Below are 22,771 nucleotides of genomic sequence, written 5' to 3'. Positions count from 1 at the left end.
TTTACCTAAAGGTAAATTTCAGCTACATTACTGATAATGGTATTGTAATCATATGTTTAGGGGACATTTGCTTATTTGTGTAATTCTATCCATATGACTACAACAACTGGGGCGTGGACAGGTACATGATTTAGAGGAACTGCATTTAGGATTAGAGTGAGACCCACTGAAAGAAATGCTGTCTTTTTTTTTGCTTGGGATGAGCCTGGGAAGGGGCAGGCCTACCTACTGCTGTTGCAGCAATCCTACTAGCCCACGTGGACCGATATCAAAGATAACCTGGGAACAGATCTGAATTCTAATCCCACTTTGAGCACCTGTTTCAGTACTCCCTGGGTCAATCCTATACCTGGCCTTACATGGCCAAACTCTTTTCCATGTCCAAGTCCATGGGTTAGGTTACATATCACTTGCAAAGAAAAAGAGACCTGACTAGTTCATTCTCACAAAAGGAAGACGGTAGGGAGGAAGCTGTACACAGAACAAGTAAAAGCCACTCAATATTTATTCATGATAGAATAGCCTTTGTTTTCCCATAAAGAAAACACACAGTCTGAGGTATCCCGTTTTAATAAATCCTTTCCTCTGGCTTTATAACCTGAATTTCTATGCTCATTAATCAAGGTTCAGTACCATTACACACAGTGATTAAAATTTTTCCCTGAGATCATCATGGTTGTGCCTTTGGCTAATGGATAGCATGTACCGTACCAAAACTGGGGACAAAACAAATGAAACTTTCTGTGGTGGAAAATAGAGACAAATGGGGGAGAATTCCTGAGAAAAAGGTGCAGAGCCAACCAAGCCACAGATTAAATTGTACCTGGCTGTGAACGCTTATCCCTCTACATCTCCAAATCTAGAAGGGAAATTCAGCTTATTGCACGGGAAGACGTTTTATCACCACACTATGCACAACGCAGCTTTGCCTTCCTAGCTGTTACAGCCACCTTGATGCCTCAGTTTCCAGTACAATGCAGAGCTAAAGAGGTATGGGCAGCCTTTCTCCAGTGGTATATGGTAAAAGAAAAAAACAGACAAGGACAATTAAGAAAAACGGTTATGCCATTACATGCTCACTCAGGCTTGCAAAGCTTCTCCCAGGTTGCGAAGCTGTTTGAGATAGCTAATGATTCTGCACAGGACGAGCAAAGACTGCCTGGGTCATCCCCTCAAATTCCAGCCTAATCAACTCAGCAAAGCATAAGGCAAATGGTCATTGACTATGTATGTCTTCCAGTTTGAGTGCACTTAAAGTCAACTCTGAATAGGATGACACTTCCAAAGGCTCCTCATAGGCTGGAAGAAATCCCATTCTCAGAAGGAGCCAGCTTGCTAGGAATGTCACTCTTATGTTTTGTTGTTGGCTTTCCACCCACCCATCCCCCTACAATGGCACAATGCAGTGATTGTATTCCCTACTGAAGACGTCTCTTCTTAAAAGTCAACAAGCAAAGGTCCCCCTAATCCACTCCTATTCAATCTCATATTCAATCATAGAAGAGGCAGCTAACCCCAGGGTAGGCAGAGTGAGAAAGGAAGCAGGTGGGTCAGGTAAGCTCAATGTCAGGCGAAATGCTAGGAACTTAGCACTAGAGTGTGCAGGCCTCTCAAAACGGAAGCAAGAGAGGAAGGCTGGGCGTCAGTGGGTGGTGGCACTTCCGGAGACATCGTCCTATAGATGCAACGCTACCAATTCTCTTTCTTAGGTTTTCTTGGGGTAGTTTTGACAGGCTTTCTCCATGTCTTTCAAGAAGTTTGGCACTCCGGTCTGCAAAGGAAAAGAGACGGTCATGTCCACAACCTGGTAGTGACCACTCCTGATTCTTTGCGACATGGCTAAAGGTTACAAAGACGGCTTTGGGATAATAAAAGAGAACAGGTTCCCTGGCAAGATTTCAATAGAATGTTGGCACAGATAATGACAAAAGATAAGACCCAGGGGATAAGTAAGACGGGATGACCAGCCCGCCTTACAGTTTGGCTTTTGCTGATAAAAATCAAGGCCATTTCTAAGACACTGTTTCTTAAAAAGAAAAAGAAAATGCAGGTAATAGGATTGGGCTGGGTGGCTGAATTCTTCCAAGGACATGAGAAAAAGAATTTACAGAACTAGAGAACAGTAAGGATTGAGCGTAAAGGGTAAAAAGGATTATTATTTAGTTAACGTGGAGCATTGTGTAAGACTTTTCCCAAATGTTGTCTTAAGCACTCATCTTCTGCAGGTAGGTAATATCCATCCCCATTTTTTGAAAAGGAAGAAATATATGGCTTTGCTAAATAAAACAAGATAGTCAATAGCAGAGCCAGGATTCAAAATCACATCTGAGAGACCGTCTGGTGGGCAGGGCAGAGCTGCTGATGCGTCTCACAATGCCGGGTGCCAAGGCAGTCTCTAGGGACTTCATTCCCACTGCAGTCTCCTCCCCTTACAGAAAAAGAAGACTGGGGACCTCCCTCAGGCCTGGACACATCTGGTTGTCTCCAAGCCAGGTCAGTCTGCCTCCCTCATTCATACGCAGGAGAGTCCAGGGTCCACGGGTTCCTATTGTCCCCCTAGGAGCAAACTATTGTCCAGAGGTTCCAGAGAGTGATCCTGGCAGGGGCTTGAGGCCCTGGAGGCGACAGGCTGGCATTCCGAGCTCATCATTCTTTGTCTTCTGTCACCAGCGGCTGTCCGGCATGTTGGCAATCTCAGCCCTGACCAGAGTCACTAAACCAAACTCTTCATAAAAGAGGCTCATTACTCCTGAGACAATGTGTCTCTTCAGCCTGACAGCCCCGTGGGCTAAGTCAACAGTGGTTCAACACACTCCCCCACCCCCACCCCACCACTCCTGCCTCCTGGGATCTCACCTTGGCGACCCAGTTAATGAGCCAGGACGGAATTTGGCCACCCGGGTTATCGAAGTAATACATGAAAACTAAAGGGAGAAAGAAAGCACAATTCAAAAAGGAGGACAAACACTGGGAAAATAACAGCAGTAAAACCACGCAAACTTTCTATCTTCATATACAAGGAAGCGCAGAAGGAGGAGGAGGGAACACATAATTCAGATGGACTTCCCTCCACTGACTTGCCTTGTGGTATATGTAATATATATACATATATGTGTGTGTGTGTGTATGTATTTTCAAAAACATAGCCACAGGCACGTTTTGCTGCTACTTATTAAATACCTGGCAAGTCTAGACACTTTGATATCATCTCTCTCATTTAATTATCCTAGCAACCCTAAGGGCCTGCTAAAACTAATTCCATTTTACAAATGATGAAATAGAGACTCCCAAAAGTTAGCTGACACAATCAAGGTGACCAATCTCACCAGGGTTCTGGTTTTGCCTAGGATATAAGGCCACCCTCATTCTGGTATAACAGGTGGTCTCGTGCCCCACTCTCTGCCCTTGGCTTTCCTCCGTGGGGCTGAGGAAACTCAAGCTGGGCGGATCCGGCATCTCTGGGTTTGTGTGGAGCAGAAGCTGTGTCTTCCAAGACAGACGGTCAGCCCTTTACCCACTCCCAGGCCCAGTCCATATATGCATAGAACCAGCCAGTGAATCTCTAAACCTGCTGGTTTGCCTTTAATATTCTGATTCCCCCTAACAAAGCAAGAAATCAGGAAAGAAGGGGTTGGGTTGGATTGAAACATCTACATCATGCTGCAGACATGTTTGGGGGTGGATCAAGTCTCTCCCCTGGTGTTGATCCCTGGTCTGTTTTGCACCTGTGCCCATTTTCTGGCCGCCAGGGATAAGCTCCGTGTACCTGACAGCCGCTCCATCAGCACGGCCTTCCCCAAGGGAGCCCTGCCTGGGGCGCCAACATGTACGCTGGGCTTTACCTTTGCTGCCCCGCTTGCCGTCACTCTCAATCGCCAGGTTCTGCTTGTACTTCTTCACCCGGACCACCCCTGACCTCTCACCAAGCTGAGGCACAACGGTGCTCCGGGACAGGACCACGTGGATTTTCCGCCCGGCCACGTCCAGCTCTCGCCGCTGCCGGATGAAGACGTACTGCACCGCCAGTCAAGGCAAACCATCAATGCCAGCTTTTGAGAGGGACAGAAGGAAAGCCCCAGGAGCTGGAAGCAAATGGAAGCAGTTCTGTGCCTCCCACTGGGCCTGTGCTCCTTCTATGGCCCCTTCACTTACCTGCCTCATCTCCCTACCTGCACTGCAAGATGGCACCTCACACCACCGCACAGCCTCATCGCCTACCTGTGAATAATTCTCTGATGCGTTTAATTATGGAGGAAACCACTTTTCCTTTTTCTAAGAAGGCACTAGGAGATAGCAGAGGAATAGTCATTTATTAGCTGTGTGAACCTGGGTAAGTTATTCAACCTTTCTGGGACTCCATTTCCCCTTGCAGAAAAAGGGACTAACATTGCCCACCAGGTAGGCTTGGTGGAGGCTTTACAGAAAGACAACCACTCAATGGACAATGGTGTCATCCCTCTTCATCCTGGTGAAGCTCGAATCACCGACCTCTATGCATAGACCTCTATGGCCAAGCAACATTACAGCTGGTGACAATGGGAAGACACATGAGTGCCGGAACAGTAGGCAGATGGTCTCTCTGGGCGAACACTGGTTCACCAAGAATAACAAAGTCACTTCGTTTCCATCAACCTTCACAGAACAACCTCTAGGTCCACTTTCATGTAATAGGTCCACAGCACTATTCTAGGGAAGATAATTAAATCCAGTGAACAACAGGAATCATTACTTCCTGAGCCCTCATCACGTAACTTCATGTGCTTTATATACAGCATCAGTTTTAATCTCTATCTTATAGGCGACAAAAGTCAGGCTCAGTTACAAAAAAAAAAAAAAAAAAGTGAGGCTCAGAGAGGTAAGGAAACTTGCCTAAAATCCTACACCCCAGATGCACTCCTAGTTGTGAAACCTGAATTTGAACCCAGATCTGGCTCCGCAAACTAGTTAGAATTTCATAGCTAGATAACGCTCAGATCTTTAATGTGCTAATTACACTTTCATATAACAGAATTTGGGGTTTCACACTAGAAGGAATGAAGAGCCTAAAACAATAAAAAAATCACTAAGTCCAACACAATTCTATTTACTGTGTCACAAAACCACCACACCCACTCCTCCCACCAGGCTGTCTCTTGCCCCATGCTCTTAGATAATGAGGAGTAATGTTATTAATATTAAATGTTTCGATGGGCGGCGCCTGTGGCTCAAAGGAGTAGGGCACCGGCCCCCTATGCCGAAGGTGGGCTCAAACCCAGGGCTTAAAAGCAGCCCTGGCCAAAAACTGCAACCAAAAAAAAAAAACCAAAAAAAATTAAATGTTTCAGGAGAAAAATGATGTTGCTTTGGCCCTGGCTTTCGCCTCTCCCAAGTGTTTTAATCTTCCTTGCAGCAAATATTGCCCCACCGTCCCCCCAGCTTAACCCAGCTCACGTGACAGACATCATCTCACGCTTGGCTGACAGAAAATTACCTGATCTATTGATTACAGTGTGGCAGAGTGCCTTTGAAGGGTCAGCAGCACCAGCGTGCCATACAGCCTGTGACTGGAGAACCACCAGTTCCAAGGTGACACAGCAAACCCAGGAGTGAGTTTAAGACTTGACATCTGCCGGCTCGGCAGAAAAGTTGAGAACTTTGCTCAAGTTTACACACCTGGGGTGGGGGTGGGGGGGCCAGAGGCATGTTTGAGACCCAGGTTCAACTATCTGCAGGGACTGGGATTTTGGCCAGGATGTGACCCCACCTGCTTGAAGTTCCGTTTTCTTCCCAATGCCACACAATCCCATAATGAGTTTCTTATCTTTATACATGTACACATGGCTCCCAACTCCCAAAGGGTTGTTAAATTCTTGAGAACAGAGAATAGTGCAACAGAAAAGAACATTAAACCAAGCATCATCTGACGGCTTTCACAGCGTCCTTAACTGTAAAATGGGGACCCGGATACTTACCTTGCATAGTTATTGGCAGGATTAAAACACACACACAATCTAAGGGATTAGGTAATCAACAATTTGTTGAAACATAAACTACGTGTATACAAACTAGTAGAAAACCGATACTGTGCCAAGAATTAGCTCCCAATGTAGTTGGGGTCCAGGGGTAGACACACAAATATAGACACAAAAACAAACAAACACACTCACACTCCCCCTCTCTTTCTAGAGAATAATTATTTAGGAAAAAATCAGACCTATACAGTGTCAGGGCTAGAAAAAGTTGCAGCGATCGTCTAATTCAGTGGCTTCCAGACTTCTCTTACTTGGTAGACCCTTTTTCCACGTATGGAAATTTACATACATAGGAGCATGTAAAACACTCAGCTGCTACGACTGTAGAGGACAGTGAAGGAGCCAGGTCTCACCCATGAGCCCTTCTACCTCCATCCCGCCTATGTAACAAATTTCCATCTCACACCCCCAGGCTAGTTGCAAAGAGGTTTCTGAGAACCTAGGAGTCCCAGCGCAAGCTCCCTACATGTCATTCACTGCTCCATTTCATAAACAAGGAGAGTGAGGGGAAGAAGCTTACTTTCTGCGTCTAGGGCCAGCACTCAAGGAGGGATTGCTGTGGGGTCAACTGAGACAGGAGGGCATGGAGAGCGTGGGGAATGCAGGGGCCTGGGTTCCGAGGCTGGCTCTGCCACCCAAGCTTCAGTCATCTCCCCTCTCTGGAGGCCTCCTTCCTTCTCTGTGCGCTGAGAAAGTTATATTAAGCACTGTTCTTTTTAGGTCTCCAATTCCATGTATTGACAATTTCAAGGCCTATGAAACTTCTCCGGAAAGGATGAGCTGCCCCCAGTAACCACAACTGCAGATGCTCTATGTGGTCAAGCTGAGAAGTCACACTGAGGTCACCATAAACCACACAAGAAGCAATAGCTGTAGCAGGTGCTGCTGCAAGAATCTGAGACAATGTCATCTGTACCTGCTGGAAAGCCAACGCTACCTTCCTGCATCGGGCGATGGCCAAGGGACACAGAAACACTTAGAGGGCCGAGGAATGGTGTCCCTTGTGGAAAGGATACATCTCTGTTGGAAATGGGGAAAGGGCACTTTATTTCCCAGTAGACCACAGTCTGTCCATCACATTCTTGTTCATAGAGTTCTAAAGGAGAACAAAAGAAATGAATGCATCTGGAAATTTCTTCGGCTTCAGTTAATAAGGTGACCTTGTAGGGTATGACAAACCACTACGTTGTAAGATGTTGTAAGACACAGAATTCTGGGAAAAATCCAGCCAGATTAATTACCACTCAAAGGCTGCTGCCCAGGGTCAGGGTCTAATGGATATAAACCACAGCATAAACAAAAGAGCCCGACAAAACTTGTCCCTTATAAAGCACAAAAAAAGTTCTCGTATCGAATGAGATGAAGAAAAAAAAACAGGCATCAAAAAAATAGTCAGAAGTTTCAAAATCAGGAACACCACTAGATGTCGCTAGAGTACCAACAGTTTTGCTTTTGAGCACTTTTTCTGTCCTTTTTAAGATTTCTTGACACATTATAATCAGCTAACCTGGGACTGAGTCACCCAGTCTAGCACATTCAGGTAGAATATGAGAGTTCCAGAGAGGAAAATGTCCTTCCTTAAATAGCTAGGGAGTGATAGAACTGTGGCTGCTTCTTGCTTTTCTCCCGTTTATTTGCACTACACCACAACTAGAAAGACCAAACTCCCTTAATTAACAGTCACTCCATCTTGCTATTACGTGCAAGCAGCCAACTCTTGTCGGCAGATAGCAAAGGAATTTAATGACACACATACCCTCCGACCCAAGCTGTGCAGACCAGTTAGAGACTTCCTAACCCCCCAAAGTCCCTTGAAGAAATGCTGGAGGGGGTTAGCTTTTGAAAAAAAAAATTATTAGAAGCAGACTAATGGTGCTTGCCAGCCCAGTGGGGTCACAGGAGGCTGATGACAGCACATAAGAAGGGGAGGCGTGGACATCTGCAGCTTTTGCCTGCTCAGCACGGGTTTTCCCTTCTGTACCAACATCTCGACCTTCCTTCAGGGCACCACCCTTTCCCTACTTCTTGACTGTGTGGTTGAAGCCAGACTGCAGTGATTTCAGAGCTGGGGCAATGAACAAGACACAGTCATGGTGATTAGCTCAAGGATGGCCTGGCCAGGTTCTTACTTTGCCACTGTAGCAAGTCTAGGCCAAACAGTGGTTTAGTAAAGGCTTTCAGGCACTCACATAATATCCAGGGGGACAAGAGTGAGGTTTAGAACCTCAGAATCCTTCCAGCAAAGCCAAACTGCTGTTTCCAGGGGATCAGAACCCAGAGTAAAAGTTGTTGATGCCGGGTATAGCAAATATCAGAGGCTCTGCAATTGTTTTTCTCTAAAGTCAGATGCCTTAGCTGTCACCAGAAAATGGAATTTGAAGCCTGCCTGCCCCCTCACATTGCTCATTTCCGAATTGAAGCCAAACCTGCACCTTATTGGTGGAGTCTGTATCACACAACTGTATGATGGCTGCCAAGGAGAGTGGGACAAAGAGTGTGCAGCTCTCCCTTGGATGGGAGAGTGGCACATCGCCCCCTAAGTAGCAATGGCATCTGAAAACACTAAGTTACCCAAGACCATGACGTATGTCCACAGTAAATGAGCACCTGCTCCAAGCTGAGCTGAGGAGAGCCAGGCCTGGCAGTGTGGCTGCCATCCTAGGAAAGTGGAATTCTTTCCTCCGGGGTTATTTATATCAATGGTCCCCAACCTTCTTGGCACCAGGGATTGGATTCAGGACAGACAATTTCCCGATGGACCTTGCAGGTGGGTATTAGATTCTCTTAAGCACAGAAGCTAGATCCCTCGCATGCACAATTCACAATAGGGTTCGCACTCCTCTGAGACTCTAATGCTGCCACTGATGTGACAGGAGGTGAACTCAGATGGTGATTCAAGCGACGTGCAGCGGCTGTCAATACAGATGAAGCTTAGTTTGCTCAACTGTCACTTCCCTCCTCCTCTACAGCCTGATTCCTAACAGGCCACACACCAGTATTGGTCCATGGCCCAGGGGTTGGAGACTGCAAATTTATATGGTTGAATATAAGCCTGAGTCTTTGGGTAGACATCTTTGCTATGATGTAAGAATTTGCCTGGAAATGAGGCCAACACAGAAGAAAACAGAGTCTAGAGATTTAGAAAGAAACATCACCAGAGATATTATTTAAGTTCCCAGTTGCAGCCGTCCTAGAAGCCAGAACCCCCCTGCACTAGACTTAACCATCAATGCCCGGAAACAATAAACTCTTTTTGTCTTTTCTTACACTGTCTTTAGTTGGGTTTTTGTAACTTGAAACCAAGAGTCTTGAATAAGGACAGTATGGGCTTTTGGCTAGTTCTGTAGTTCTGTGACATAGTGACTTAGCTGCTGGACGCCACTGCAGGACGCCTCTAAGTGGCAGGATGATCCTTCATTTGATATCCCTCATCACTGATAGGTAAAGTCTAAAGCCTGTAACCTGGGGCCATGCTAGGCCCTGGGGGACCCGGACCCAACTCCTGCCCTAGTTCCAGTACCAGTAGAACTAGTACCAGCATTAGTAGTAGAGCCTGGGTAGGTTCTGCTGCTCCAACCAACACAACAACGTGAAACTGCTGTGACTTTTGAACGTGCTGCTTCGTGCTGTTCCCTGGGTGTAGGATGCCCTTAACTACTCATCTCACTCCCTCACCTCCTCACATATATGTCTTCTTGTCTGTTTAGAACACTTTGATTCGACTTCAAAACAAAGCTTAGACGCTATACCTCCTCCAACAAGCCTTCCGCAACTACCTAGGAACACAGGATAATAATACAACAGTGACACCAAAGTTTAGCACTAGGAGCAAACCAGGAAAAGGATTCAGAGTATGTAAGGAGCACACCCTAGAAACAGCAAAGGTACACTTCAACCCCACATTTAAAAGACTTTTGAGCAAAATTTAAAAGGAAGCACTACAGGGTGTCCGTAGTTCGTGTGCAATTTACTATGTTAAACTATTTTAAAATGCACATGAACTTTACATCGACCTATTTCTTTCTACGGGCTAGCAAAAAATCTAATTTCTAATGATTAGAGAAAAGCAGATACCACTCACCTTGAACATACTGGTCCCACTGTTTTCTGTAGGCTAAGTCCATATAGACATCTGCAAGTAGAGCTGGTGAGCAATTCTTCAGAACGCCGAAGACTTTATACTCATAAAGCCCCGTTTCCTGTAGAAACAGAACAAACAGAAACAATCTATTGGTTCCAGAGTTAAGAGAAAGCTGGATTCCACCACATATGAAAAGCCGCTGAGAGTGGGGTTCACACCACACCAAATGCTGACCTTGATCTTGGCAACACAGGGGTGGAAAGGCAGAAGCTTCCCCCTCTCTCATGGATCTTAAATCCAAGCACAGCACTCAGCGGTGGTGGGCACAGTTAACAGTGCCATCCAGGTAATTTAAAGGGGATGAAAGAAGGGTTATCTGATAAATGGTCCTTCTGCTGGGGGGACAGTTTATATAATCAGGTGGTCAGGAAAGACTTCTATGAAGGACACCATTTATCAGAACATCTTGTTGTAAATGTTTCAAGAAGCTGGCCCTGGGAAGATGAGGAAAGCTCTTTCCTGGTGGGAGGAAGGCCCTCAGATTGATGGATGGGCATGCTTAAAGACCTGGGGGTCTGGAGAACTCTAGAGAGAGAGTGGTAGGAGCTGAGGTTAGAGAGGTTTGGGGGCTAGACCCCAAAGGATTTGTACACCAGCATAAAGGGTAAAGCTTTTATTCTCATTGCTATGGGAAACCAATGAATGTCTTCCAATAGGGGAACGACCAGATCTGATTAACTTTTTTAAGAGATGCTCCTTGGGAGGAAATAGATCATGAGCAAATAAGGGCACAGTTTAGAAGACCAGTGCAGCAGCCCAGATAAGAGATGATGGTTACTTGAACAGGGAGCTAACAACAGTGATCAGGAGAAGTCAGTGGTTTGGGGATATCAACTGGAGGGAAAGTCAACAGGAACTGATGACAGACTGGCTGTAGGGAAAAGGGAAGCGAAAAAAATCAAGAATAACTCTTAGAACCTTTGCTGGAACTACCAGATAGTTGGGGCCCCATTTTCTAAGACAGACAAAACTCTGAGAAGTGACTGTTAGGATATGGAGTCATCACTTTGGGCAAGCTGAGGTTGAGATATGTATCTGATATTCAAGTAGGGATGCCATGTGGGCAGCTAGAGTTCTGGGGAGAGGTTACCTGTTAAATACCCATGGGGCATAATGAAATCCAATTCATTATTTTATCAATGTCAAAACAGAATTTTTCAACAACTGCTTCTTTTCAATTGTGTATAAAGGACTTCAAATTGCATTAGTTCCTTTTGTTCAAAAGAAGACCTTCCTGGATGCCAAAGCACAAGAAAGTTTCCTTCTTTTCATGGCAACCCATATCCTTGGTTGTGAGGATTTGGGGCTAGAGTGGACCTATGACACATTTCACTCTCTGTACAACAGCCTTTTTTGATTCCTGGCCCTCAACTTGCCAAAAGGCTGCCCTGTTATTAAGATCAAAGTAATGCACTGGTGGTGGGACAGCTCTTTGGAAAGAAGTGTGGAGAATCTTCAAAGAACTCAAAATAGATCTCCCATTGGACCCTAAAATCCCACTACTAGGTATCTACCCAGAAGAAAAAAATCCTTTCATTATAAAGACATTTGCACTAGATTGTTTATTGCAGCTCAATTTATAATCGCCAAGAAGTGGAAACAAGCTAAATTCCCATCAACTCAGGAATAGATTAACCAGCTGTGGTATATGTATACTATGGAATGCTAATCGGACATAAAAAAGATGGTGACTTGACATCTTTCATATTAACCTGGATGAAGTTGAAATGCATTCTTCTCAGTAAAGTATCACAAGAATGGAAAAGCAAATATCCAATGTATTCAATACTAATATGAAGGCAGCAGACAATCTAATTTCAATTCAAGTTGGGGGGGAGAGGGAACGAGGGAGGGGGGGAAGTGGTTTGGGGTGTTCCCACGTAATAGGCACAATGTAGGGGTGGCACACCTGTGTGGGACATAACTAGAAGAGGGACTCTACCTAACAGAAGCAAATATTGTGACCTAGCTGTGTATCCTCACGTTAATGTCAAATTAAAAATAAAAAAGATCAAAGTAATGGCTTTTAGATTAATTTCAACATGAAAGTAAACAAACACATAAACAAAACTGAAGCTTTTCGATGAATTCTTGCTCCCATGTGCTAAGGCCACGTTATTGGCTAATCATTCATCACTGAAGCCATCTTATTAAATACCCTGCCAGGGACAGATGGGGAGTCACAGGACAAACATGGTGAATCTTTCTACAGATCCTGAAACTTCAGCCCCCCCACACACATACCCAGCTCGGAGTCTCAGATGCATGTGAACGCACCCTGCAAGCAATGGACGGCAAAACTGAAAGTCAATCCGTAAGGTTCTTCCAGCTCTAAAAGCACGTGGCTTCATACCCAGAACTTCCAGCCAGTAAATGACAAACTAGCATATCTGAACCCCTCACGTACCAGGCTGTGGATGCCCAGTACAGGAGCAGACCTCTGGGTCTAAGAGAGACACCAGGAGAAATACCTCGTCTCTCTTCCCCCCTTCTCACACACACATAAGAGAACATGGCTAGTGTTTATACACACCTACTCCTTTTCATCAACAAGCTTTGGAAGATAGACTATTGGCAACTCCTTCAAGAATAACGAAGCCCCGGCTCGGCGCCTGTAGCATAGTCGTTACAGTGCCAGCCACATACACCAAGGGTGGCATGTTCAAACCCGGCCCAAGCCAGCTAAACAACAATGACAACTGCAACAGCAAAAAAAAAAAATGGCTGGACGTTGTGCTAGGCGCCTGTAGTCCCAGCTACTCGGGAGGCTGAGGCAACAGAATCGCCTAAGCCCAAGAGTTTAAGATTACTGTGAGTGAGCTGTGATGCCATAGTACTCTACCCAGGGTGACAGCTTGAGACTGTCTCAAAAAAAAAAAAAAAAAAATCAAAACCCCATTTTCTATGCATATTGACCAAAAGGGATACTTATGTGTTAAGATAACAATTCCCCAAGCTTACAGGATTTAGCTTTGAGTATCGGTGTAAATTAAGACACCATTTCCTTTCTCCTCTCGAATGTAGTTATACCCTTACCGACTTCCATCCTGTTATATATCACAGGAAAAAAAGAATAGAAAGTTCTCTAGGAAGAGAAAAATAGAAAGACCATGATTTGTATGAATATGGAAGAATTAACCATTGCGACAACTTCCCTTAAATATTCCCTTCATGGCAGAGCTGAGAAATGCCAGAACTCCAGAGGAGTAAAATGCTCGCTGACCTCTCACCTCCTCTACCAATAAGATGCTCTTTCCAGGTCCTCAGTAACTCGGCCCAATTCTTGCCTGAAAGCATTTTCTCACCATTATTTATTTTTATTTTTTTTAGAGACAGAGTCTCACTATGTCACCCTTGGTAGAGTGCCATGGTGTCACAGCTCATAGCAACCTCCAACTCCTGGGCTTAGGAGATGCTCCTGCCTCAGCCTCCTGAGTAGCTGGGCTCACAGGCACCCTCCACAACGCCCGGCGACTTTTTGTTGTAGTTTGGCCGGGGCCAGGCTCAAACCCACCACCCTCGGTATATGGGCCCAGCACCCTACTCACTGAGCCACAGGCGCTCCCCCTATTATTTCTTTTTAAAAGGGATCTCAGCAAACATACTCATTTTTGTTTCAGCTTTTAAAAAGTAAAATGAATGTTTATAGTTAAGAACTGTGACACTGGTCTCTTCTATCCCCCACAATGTCGTCTTCTCTCTCTCCACATTTTCTCCAAATCATTTTTCCAAGCCACAAGCTAATGGTGAGGGTAAAGACCTAGGCAAGAAGGGGCCTTCGGTCATATGTGTAAAACATGTCAATGCCAGGCCAAGAGTCAGCACCTGATGCTGCTGCTGGAGAAGCCTGGGTGGGAACCCCCCTTGCTTCTCTCTTCAGCCCATGTTCCTGCTCCTGACCACCCAGGATGGTCCTCCCTCTAAGATGTTCTCCTTCATCCCTAAGCCTGGTGTGTTTGCCCAAAAGGCCTCCAAATGGTCAGAGCTGTTATTTTTCCAATGTTGCTTCTGATGGGTTCAGACACAATGCAGGGGAATGGCAGGGAAGGAAGAAGGATGGACATTGTCATTTTTAACAGACAAGGCATTGTGCTGAGTTTTCCCATATACTATTCCAAAGAGCTGTCTTATAAACCAGACAGGGTAGGCAGAAGAGACACACGGTGGTTACAGTCGGGATATTTAGATATTGGAGTCACAGCCTGGGCGGGGTTAAGCTCTTCCACTTGCTAACCTGCAAAGTGGCTCTAATACCAGTAAGAGTGTCTCCTTCATGGAATGATTATGGGATTAAATTCATAATCCATCTAAATTTATGGGGTGCGTGTAATTATCAATTTTATTAATGGGGTCGGTATGGTAACCTCCCTTTCCCAGATTAAAAAACTGAGGATTCAGAATTATAAAGAATGCACATGTTCAGGAAAACTAACACCTCTGAAGCAGTTGCTCTCCACCAGGGACTGTGCTTGTGAAGTGAAAGACGCTCAGGATGGCTCAGGATGTGGGTCAGATTACCTGGGGAAACTGTAATGGGAGCATCCCCTCTTCAAAGGGACATCTGTGAGTTGAATCTGTGCTTCTCTAAAGGCCAAACTCTCCCTCAGCCCGGCCTAACCAAACGCAGAGTTTCCTCCGCAATGCCAGGCTTTGAGTATTTTAATAGGTCCACAGCACAGGCAAGAACAGTCTCTGGGAAAGTACTATCTGCTCCTCCCCAAATTCTTTGACTAAAAAACCTATTTAAGGACAAAGACACTATTTAGGGTTTAAGCAGTCCCTTCTTACAGTGCCAGGCAGTTCAATTTAGAAACGAAAGGCAGGGATGCCTTCATTTCAATCGTTCGAGCCATCAGCCAGACCTTTTCAGAGGAACATCTATTTTGCTTAAACCACCCTCTCCCTCCTCGCGTGGTGTCACGCTGCCTGTGGGCACAGTGCCATGGCTTGCAGGGTGACACAGCCCACGGCTCCTGCAGGGCCTCCCTGCAGATCACTGGGAACATTTTTCTAAGTGACTTGCAGCCCTTGTCCTAGGGGAGCTTCTCAGCTCTGCTCTGGAAACCACAATTACTCTCAAGTGGCCACTAATTTAAAAATCAGGGAGAGTGAGTCTTAAAATGGACATCGCTTTGGTCTTCAGCTATTCTTTGGTCTCACTCTCCTCTTTCGCTTTCCATTGCTTCTCATCTCTAGGGTGCCTCCTGCCTCCAGCTTTAGCTGCCAGTGTCAGGACCCCCTGAATGCCATGGTACATGTCCCTTATCCAGCAGAGGTTCTCAAAGTACGGTCCTTGGACCAACAGCTTGGTATCACTCAGCACCTGGTTACACATAATGCAAAAAGAGAAAAAAGTAAAAGGAAAAAGATATATATTTTTATATATTATATATATTGAGACAGTCTTACTTTGTTGCCCTTGGTAGAGTGCTGTGCCATCATAGCTCACAGCAACCTCAAACTCTTGGGCTTAAGCGATTCTTGCCTCAGCCTCCCAGGTAGCTCGGACTACAGGTGCCCGCCACAGCACCCAGCTATTTTTTGAGATGGGGTCTTGCTCTGGCTCAGGCTGGTCTGGAACATGTGAGCTCAGCCAATCCATCTGCCTCAGCCTCCCAGAGTGCTAGGATTATAGGCATAAGCCACTGCACCCAGCCCCTATATAGATATATATACTGATACACACCTAAGGTTGAGAATCATTCTGCCGGGTAACATTTCTTTCAAGTCTCTCACTAACTATGACAGGTGAGTATTATCCTTGCTTTGAAATAAGAAAGCTAAGATTTCAAAATGAGAATGTCCTTGACCAGAATCATCTGGCTAGTAACTGGGCCTGGCCCCAGCCACATTTTCACCTCGGCCCCACTCAGGCCTGTCCACCTTCTGGTTCTTTCCTCAAAACGAGGCAAGCTCAGCCTGGTTTAGGGACTAGCACTTGGTTTTTCTACTTCAGGGACTTAAAAGGCAGCATGCTCCTAAGAATCTCTGGGAGAGCTTTAACTTTAAAGAAAAAAAGAGAAAGCATTTTATGATAAAGAATTTCAACATATACAAGAGAGACTAAAATAACTCATCCCCCTGTGAAGGTGGAGCTTTGCCAAAGGACCATCCAAGCCCCACCCCAGACCAGGTAAATCTGAATCCAGAGGGTAGAGCTTGGTGTTGGTTCTAAAGCTCCCTCAGGTGATTCTGATGCAGTTTAGAGAAACACTCTCTCTCCCTTTCACTTCACTTATATTTCCACCCAAATGTTAGCCCCATGGAAGGGCTTTCCAGACTCCCCGGTCTAAAACCACATCACCCCAGCTACCTTGCCGTGCTATTTTATTATGCCTTTCTCCCACTTTATCTTCTCTGTAGCATTTTTCACTCAACATTTCATCAGATACTGTGGGCTTATTTAATCTCATCCATGAATATGACTCTGTTTAAGAAGCTCATGCATTGAGACGGCCACTCATCCTCCTCGGTCACCACTATTCTCAGAGTTGCAAAGACAGGGGCACGTGGGAGATAGCTGATGACTCTCTTCTGAATGAATAAATGAATGCTAATAGAACTGAGATTTTAATGCAGGCCCGCTTAACTCCAAAATCCATGCTCTTCTCATGATACCATCATGGCAGCTCCTGCCTAGTTTTGCATAGTCTCCGGAAAGAGAATCTGTAATAGTTCTTGCTTTGAACCAAACTATATTCAGCACTGAGTTTACCAAAGTAGACCGTTCTGTTCACTAGTCTTGAGTTCTTATGTGGCTCTCTTAACAATGCTGGGTCTTATTTCTGTCTGTCAAAATAGAAAAGCCCCTTCCAGCCTATTTGCAGATTTGTTTAGAGGGATAAACACACTTACATTTGATGGTATACTGTAAATGGCAGCACCATGAAAAGTTTCCATGACAACATTGGGAGGAAAAGGAGAAGACAGGAAGAAGGAAATAGAACGGGCAAAGAAAGAAAAGTGAAAGGAAAAGATCCTGGTGTGGGACAGAACGGTTTAGAATGGCGGTTCTCAACCTGTGGGTCACGACCCCTTTGGACTGTATTAAAGGGTTGCGGCATTAGGAAGGTTGAGAACCACTGGTTTAGAAGAAACTGTCTACATCCAAAATTTGTGATTTAATAGAAAAAAAGAAAAAATATATATCAAAATGTTATACATCAAAGTGCCCATTTTGTCCAAGAACAGGATATAGAGTCGTTTCTGTCTACTAAGAGAGGCCACAATTTAATTTTTTATGGTAGAATTCAGTTGTTACACTGACAGTTCTTTCGAGTGCCTCTATGCTTGTCTTGGCAAAGTGTGTAACAGTAACTTTGTATCGGTGTCATTTAGATCATGATCACAATTTCAGCTTTCTCCATCTTTGTTTCTAAACCTCTTATAATAAGGAGCCCCAAGGAGCAACGTGGTTTTAGGCTCAGGTTAGTCACCTCTGACACTGAGTGTAGGAGGCAAAGTGGGGGTTTCATCCACACCCAGCTCCGTACTCACAGTGGCAAGCACGCTATCCAAGATAAAGCTCCTTTCATCCAATCGACTCTTGTAAATTCTTCACAACTAAATCACTATAATCTTCAGGGAAGCTACTCTACCTTAGATCCATAGCACTGCATCTGACTCATTACAGGGCCTCAGTAAGGGCTGAATAAATTATATAGCCTTTAGTCTTTGCGTAGGTCCAGAGGGGCCCTGCCCCATACCCTGCAAGAAGGGATGCCCCACAGAGAGGCCAGAAGAATCTGAGCAGACAGGCCTTGCTGGGTTTCCCCAATTGGTCTATCAGTATGAGAGCACATCCCTTTTGTCCCATCACATTTCAACATGGTTGCCATGCTTCCACCATGCCTATCCAATGAAGTCTCCATAAAAGGCCCAAGAAGGCAGGGTTCACAGAGCTTCCAGACAGCTGAACAGGTGGAGGGTCCTGGAGGGGGACACACCAGGCAGGGCATGAAAGCCCTGGGTATGTCCCCTCTACCTCGCTATACCCATCTCTTCTACTTTATCCTTTGTAAAATCTTTTATATCACAATAAACTGGTAAATGTAAGGGTTCCCCTAAGCTCTGTGAGCTGCTCTCCCAAATGAATCAAATCCAAGGAGGGGGTCTGTCATAGGGTTCCTGATTTATAGCCAATCAGTCAGAAGCACAGGCAGATCAACCTGGGGCTTTCTACTGGAAGTGGGGGTGGGGGCAATCTGCTGCCATGAGGCCTCAGCCTGGGGGATCTGACACTATCTCCAAGCAAGTAGGCTCAGAATTGAACTGGAGGACACCCAGCAGGTGCCTGTGGCAGAACTGATTGCTTGCTTGGTGACATCTGGTCACACAAGTCTCCCATGTTGATTGTCATTGGTGTTGAGAGAATTTTTTAAAAAATCCACAGAGCTTGAGTTTTTTCTCCAACATAGCACTGTACCTCCAATAATGAGGGACTTACTCCTCCTAAGATGGTTCATATTCAGGAAGCTTTCTCAGAAAAAGAGGGCATGTGGCACAAGAGAAAAGAATTGGGGACTTCAGGAGGTGACAGATGGATTTAGATCTAAATTCCTGTCTCACCACTTCTCAGCCACATGCTTTCGAGGTGCCATTTACCCCCCCTGAACCTCGGTGTCCTTGTCTGTATAGACAATGGCATAGGTCCTCGAAGGAGGTAGAGTGGTCTGAGTTGGCTGGAAAGAGGTGAGGTGTATGAACAAGTCATGGGACATGAATATGCAAATGGGGTTGAGACCAAACTAGTTTATTGTACCTACCAGGCAGCATTTGCCCTCTGTTCAGAGGGGCAACACAAGAGCATGTTTAAGGTGTGGATCTGGAGCCAGACTGCAAGGCTCTGATCCTACTTCAGATCTTAAGCAACCAACGTGATCTTTCCATGCATTCATTTCTATATAGGTAGAAAGATGATAATCATAGTGTCTTATCTAGGACACTATGCATAGGTTGCGCAAGGATTGAGAACATCAATACCTGCAAAACACATAGTGTCTGGATTATAAGAAACCAGGTAACAAGTGTTAGCTATTGCAATGATTATTATTCCTAATTCTGCAACCAATAGTGCCATTGAAAAGGTGGTGACTCCGCCTAGACTAGGCTGTGATGTGTAGGATAGAGAAGAACAGAGGGTGGAAGGCCAAGAAACTAGTCAAGAGGGCACTGCAATCCTAGGTGAGAGGTGCGGAGCACCCAAAGTAGCCAAGGAAGGATAAGGAAGGAAATGGGCCACAGGCCAGATAGGTCTGAGTAATGGGATCAACAAAACTTAGCCAATGCCTTGATGGGACTGGCAAGGAAAATGGAATAGGATTTTGTCTGAAAATACACCAATCTCCGAACCAAAGCACCTGTTAAAAGTTACATTAGGAACTTAATTCTGCCAGTTCTAGACTATGAGCTTCTTGTTCATCTTGTTACATCCTGTGGTCTGATACATGGCAGGTATGCAGAAAAAAGTAAATATGGTAGTTTCAGCACCTGCTCTGCTCTGGATTATAAAAGACTGCCCTACTAGGCCATAAATGTTCAAAGTGGCATATTGCACAGTAGCAATAACTGGGAGAAGGGTGGACTGTCTCCATAGCAAATGTGTATGTGCTTAAGAAATTTATCGTGTCAATATTGTCTATTTATTTAGAGTAGGGTTTTTCAACCTCACCAGTACTATAATTTGGTGCAGGATAATTCTTCCTGGGGAGGGGGCTGTGCATTGTAGGGTAATAGACAGCTGTCTCAGATTTTCAAACATCTAAAAAATCTAATTTTATCCCCTTCCTTGAAAATCCCTCAGATCCTTGCATGGTGCCATCCCTTGACACATATTATGACCTCTCCTCTGCCTGAAATGTCTTTTTTTCGCATCCTATTTCCTTTGTTTGGAAAAGTATTATTTTCCTTCAGGATGCAGTTTGGAAAGCTGATTTCCTCCATCAAAATATTCCAAATCGTGGGCTATGAACAGACAGTGATCCAGGCTGTCTTTCAGTGGTCTGTGGTGAAAATGTTAGCTTTCATTCTGAAAATGAGACCTTCCTATTAATAGTTTACACATGCTTCTCTGCGTGTGTGTTTGTGTAAATATCCTTTTATTTAATGAAACAATCAAAACAAAAAAAATCCAATTTTAATCTCCTGAGAACGCTTTGAGGAGACAGGACAAAGTTTTCTTTCCTGTTTTACACATGAGCAAATTCTAACTATTTTTTTTTTTTTTTGAGACAGAGCCTCAAGCTGTCCCCCTGGGTAGAGTGCCATGGCTTCACTGCTCACAGCAACCTCCAACTCCTGGGCTCAAGCGAGTCTCCTGCCTCAGTCTCCCGAGTAGCTGGAACCACAGGCGCCCGCCACAACGCCCGGCTATTTTTTGGTTGCAGCCATTATTGTTGTTTGGCGGGCCCCGGCTGGATTCAAGCCCGTCACCTTAGGTGTATGTGGCTGGCGCCTTAGCCGCTTGAGCCACAAATTCTAACTATTATGAATGATTATTTTGTTTTAAAATAGAGATACTATTTTGATATAAATTATATTGCTTCAGAAAGCAACCACACTGTGATTAACATTCACAGAATCATGAACCCTCCAACCCCACCACTGCTGTGAATTTAGCCGGGCTCCCTGGAGGAGGGGTTTCAGCCCTCCAGGCCTGTTTCCTCCATCTATGAAACCTGGCATTGCACCAGGAGAGCATCAGGACGCCTCCCAGCTCTATCTAACGTTGTAATACTCTGGCCCAATTCCAGCAGACTTAGATTTCACCTACATTACCTGCCAGGGACTTTTAACCTCCTTGCTAGGCTGCTATTTACATAAAGCAACTGACCACAAGCTTCCTATGACAGGTTTCGGGGGCAATGCCTTCCACCTGGACGGTACCTTGTTCCAAATGCCTCCAGTGAGGTCACCAGAATTGCTTAATAACCAACTCCATTCCTCCTACATCTTTAATCTTTTCGCCCGAAGCTTCAGACTCAAGCTGTCACGTGCAACTTAAGAGAGAGGCAGCCTCCAAAAGAAGCAAGTCACTAAAATAGTAGACCCCTTCTCAGCAGCCCCCACATACCCCCTATATCCAGGCCCACCAAAGTTTCTTTTCCACGATATCCAAGACTTAGGTGGGACATCGCCCCGCCCCTCGCCCCATACACCAATGGCGCCCGTTAGGGACAGGGATCCTTTTCCCTTGCATGGGACTAAGATCAGTCGACCCACGGTTTAACTCTGTCATTAACTTCTAAGAAACTACTTCCCCAGTTGTGCCCGACCTGAGGGTGAAGTCGGACAACCTCTCAACTCCCCCGGATCGGCACAGAAGAAAAACCACCCAGAGGGACCTCCCCTGTGCACTTTCCGGAGCCGGCGCCGGCTGCCTGGCCGGGGCGAGCTCCTCCCTGTGCTGGAGATGACCCGCCCGGCCCCTTCCGCCGCCGCAGCTCCGCACTCCGGGTTTCCAGCGGGCCGGCCGCTACCTGGTCATGCAGCCCGTACAAGCTGATACCCGAGGACTCCACCAGCAGCTCCCAGTCGGCCCCAGCCAACACCGGCCGCTCAAGCTCGGCGCAGGCCTCCAGGAACTGCCCCTCCGAGAAGCCGCCCACCACCGGGTCCATCCCTCCGCAGCTCTGGCTTCTTCGTTCACAGCGCCCGCCGCGGGCCGGCGGAGCGCGAGCTATGGGGCGAGACTACAGCGCAGCCCCAGCGTGATTGGCAGGCAGCTGAAGAGAAGGCGGGTCTCAAGTGGGGGGGTGGGGCCTGAGGGAGGCGTGGCCTTGGATGGGGCCTAGAGGAGTGGGCGGGGCCGAGAATGGAAACGAGGTAGGAGGAGAACAATTGGGCTAAATGTGGGGAAGGATAGTGAGATGAGAAGATTCTAGAGAGAAGAGGACATTGATGCCACCTCAGAAACACTTCAGTAGCCCATCCCGTACTCCTCCCCACTCACACAACTTGCAAACCGGCCTGGACGTTTCTTCCTCGCCTTTCTGAGGAAGGCAGAGAAAGCCTCCTTGGTAGACTTGGGAGGATGGAATAGAAATGCTTGGATACCCTGAGTTTAGAGGCCAGAATTGTATTTCAGTATAATTCCCCTTCGTTCCGTTAAGCATTTTAAAGCATTCTGAGAAGAGGTCCGTTGGATTCATTCTGAAGACCAAAGCAGTTAAGTAACCTAATCCATATGGCTCTGAAAGGTTTACACCATGGAGGGAAGAAAATGATCTGAAAGGCATGGTAATATCCACCTAGAATTCCTGCAGCTTGCATAATTTAGATCTTTGCACAACTCAAGGATCTTTTTGTTCTTTTGAGGTCCCTTGGGTATTACTGTATTAGCCACCATCAGACTGTACCTGGCCTTGAATAACGTGGGTTGTTTAAATATCAAAAAGATGTAACAGCCACGTGGGTGCCGATAAACTCAGGAAACCTAATGTTCCCTAATCTGTAAAAAGAGTCAAAAATAGTGTTAGCGTGGAGGAGATGATCGGACATAGGATAATTTTCAGTGTCTGTCAAAGTAAATGTTCAATAAAAATTTCCACTTGTTTTGCCTTAGTATGTTGAAATGTTTTTATTTCTGTACTTGAAAGAAAGTTGATAGCAAATTCTACAT

The 22,771-nt window shown here is 45.6% G+C and overlaps 1 protein-coding gene across 1 annotated transcript; it reads right to left on the bottom strand.

The window, feature by feature from the left end:
* Positions 1–490: 490 nt before the first annotated feature.
* PCTP (phosphatidylcholine transfer protein) lies at positions 491–21,821 on the bottom strand. Its single transcript, XM_003795556.3, has 6 exons — positions 21,630–21,821; positions 10,093–10,210; positions 7,028–7,107; positions 3,843–4,014; positions 2,857–2,924; positions 491–1,771 (listed from the first exon to the last, which is right to left on the bottom strand). Exons 1-6 carry the CDS (start codon positions 21,768–21,770, stop codon positions 1,706–1,708), a joined length of 645 nt encoding a protein of 214 aa, XP_003795604.1. The 5' UTR covers positions 21,771–21,821; the 3' UTR covers positions 491–1,705.
* Between the last annotated feature and the right edge of the window lie 950 nt (positions 21,822–22,771).

This window comes from Otolemur garnettii, unplaced genomic scaffold, assembly GCF_000181295.1.
Source record: "Otolemur garnettii isolate 467f Iridium unplaced genomic scaffold, OtoGar3 scaffold00094, whole genome shotgun sequence".
Taxonomy (NCBI): Eukaryota; Metazoa; Chordata; class Mammalia; order Primates; family Galagidae; genus Otolemur; species Otolemur garnettii.
Note: the sequence above shows the minus strand (reverse complement) of the source record. Positions and strands in the feature narration are given on the sequence as shown.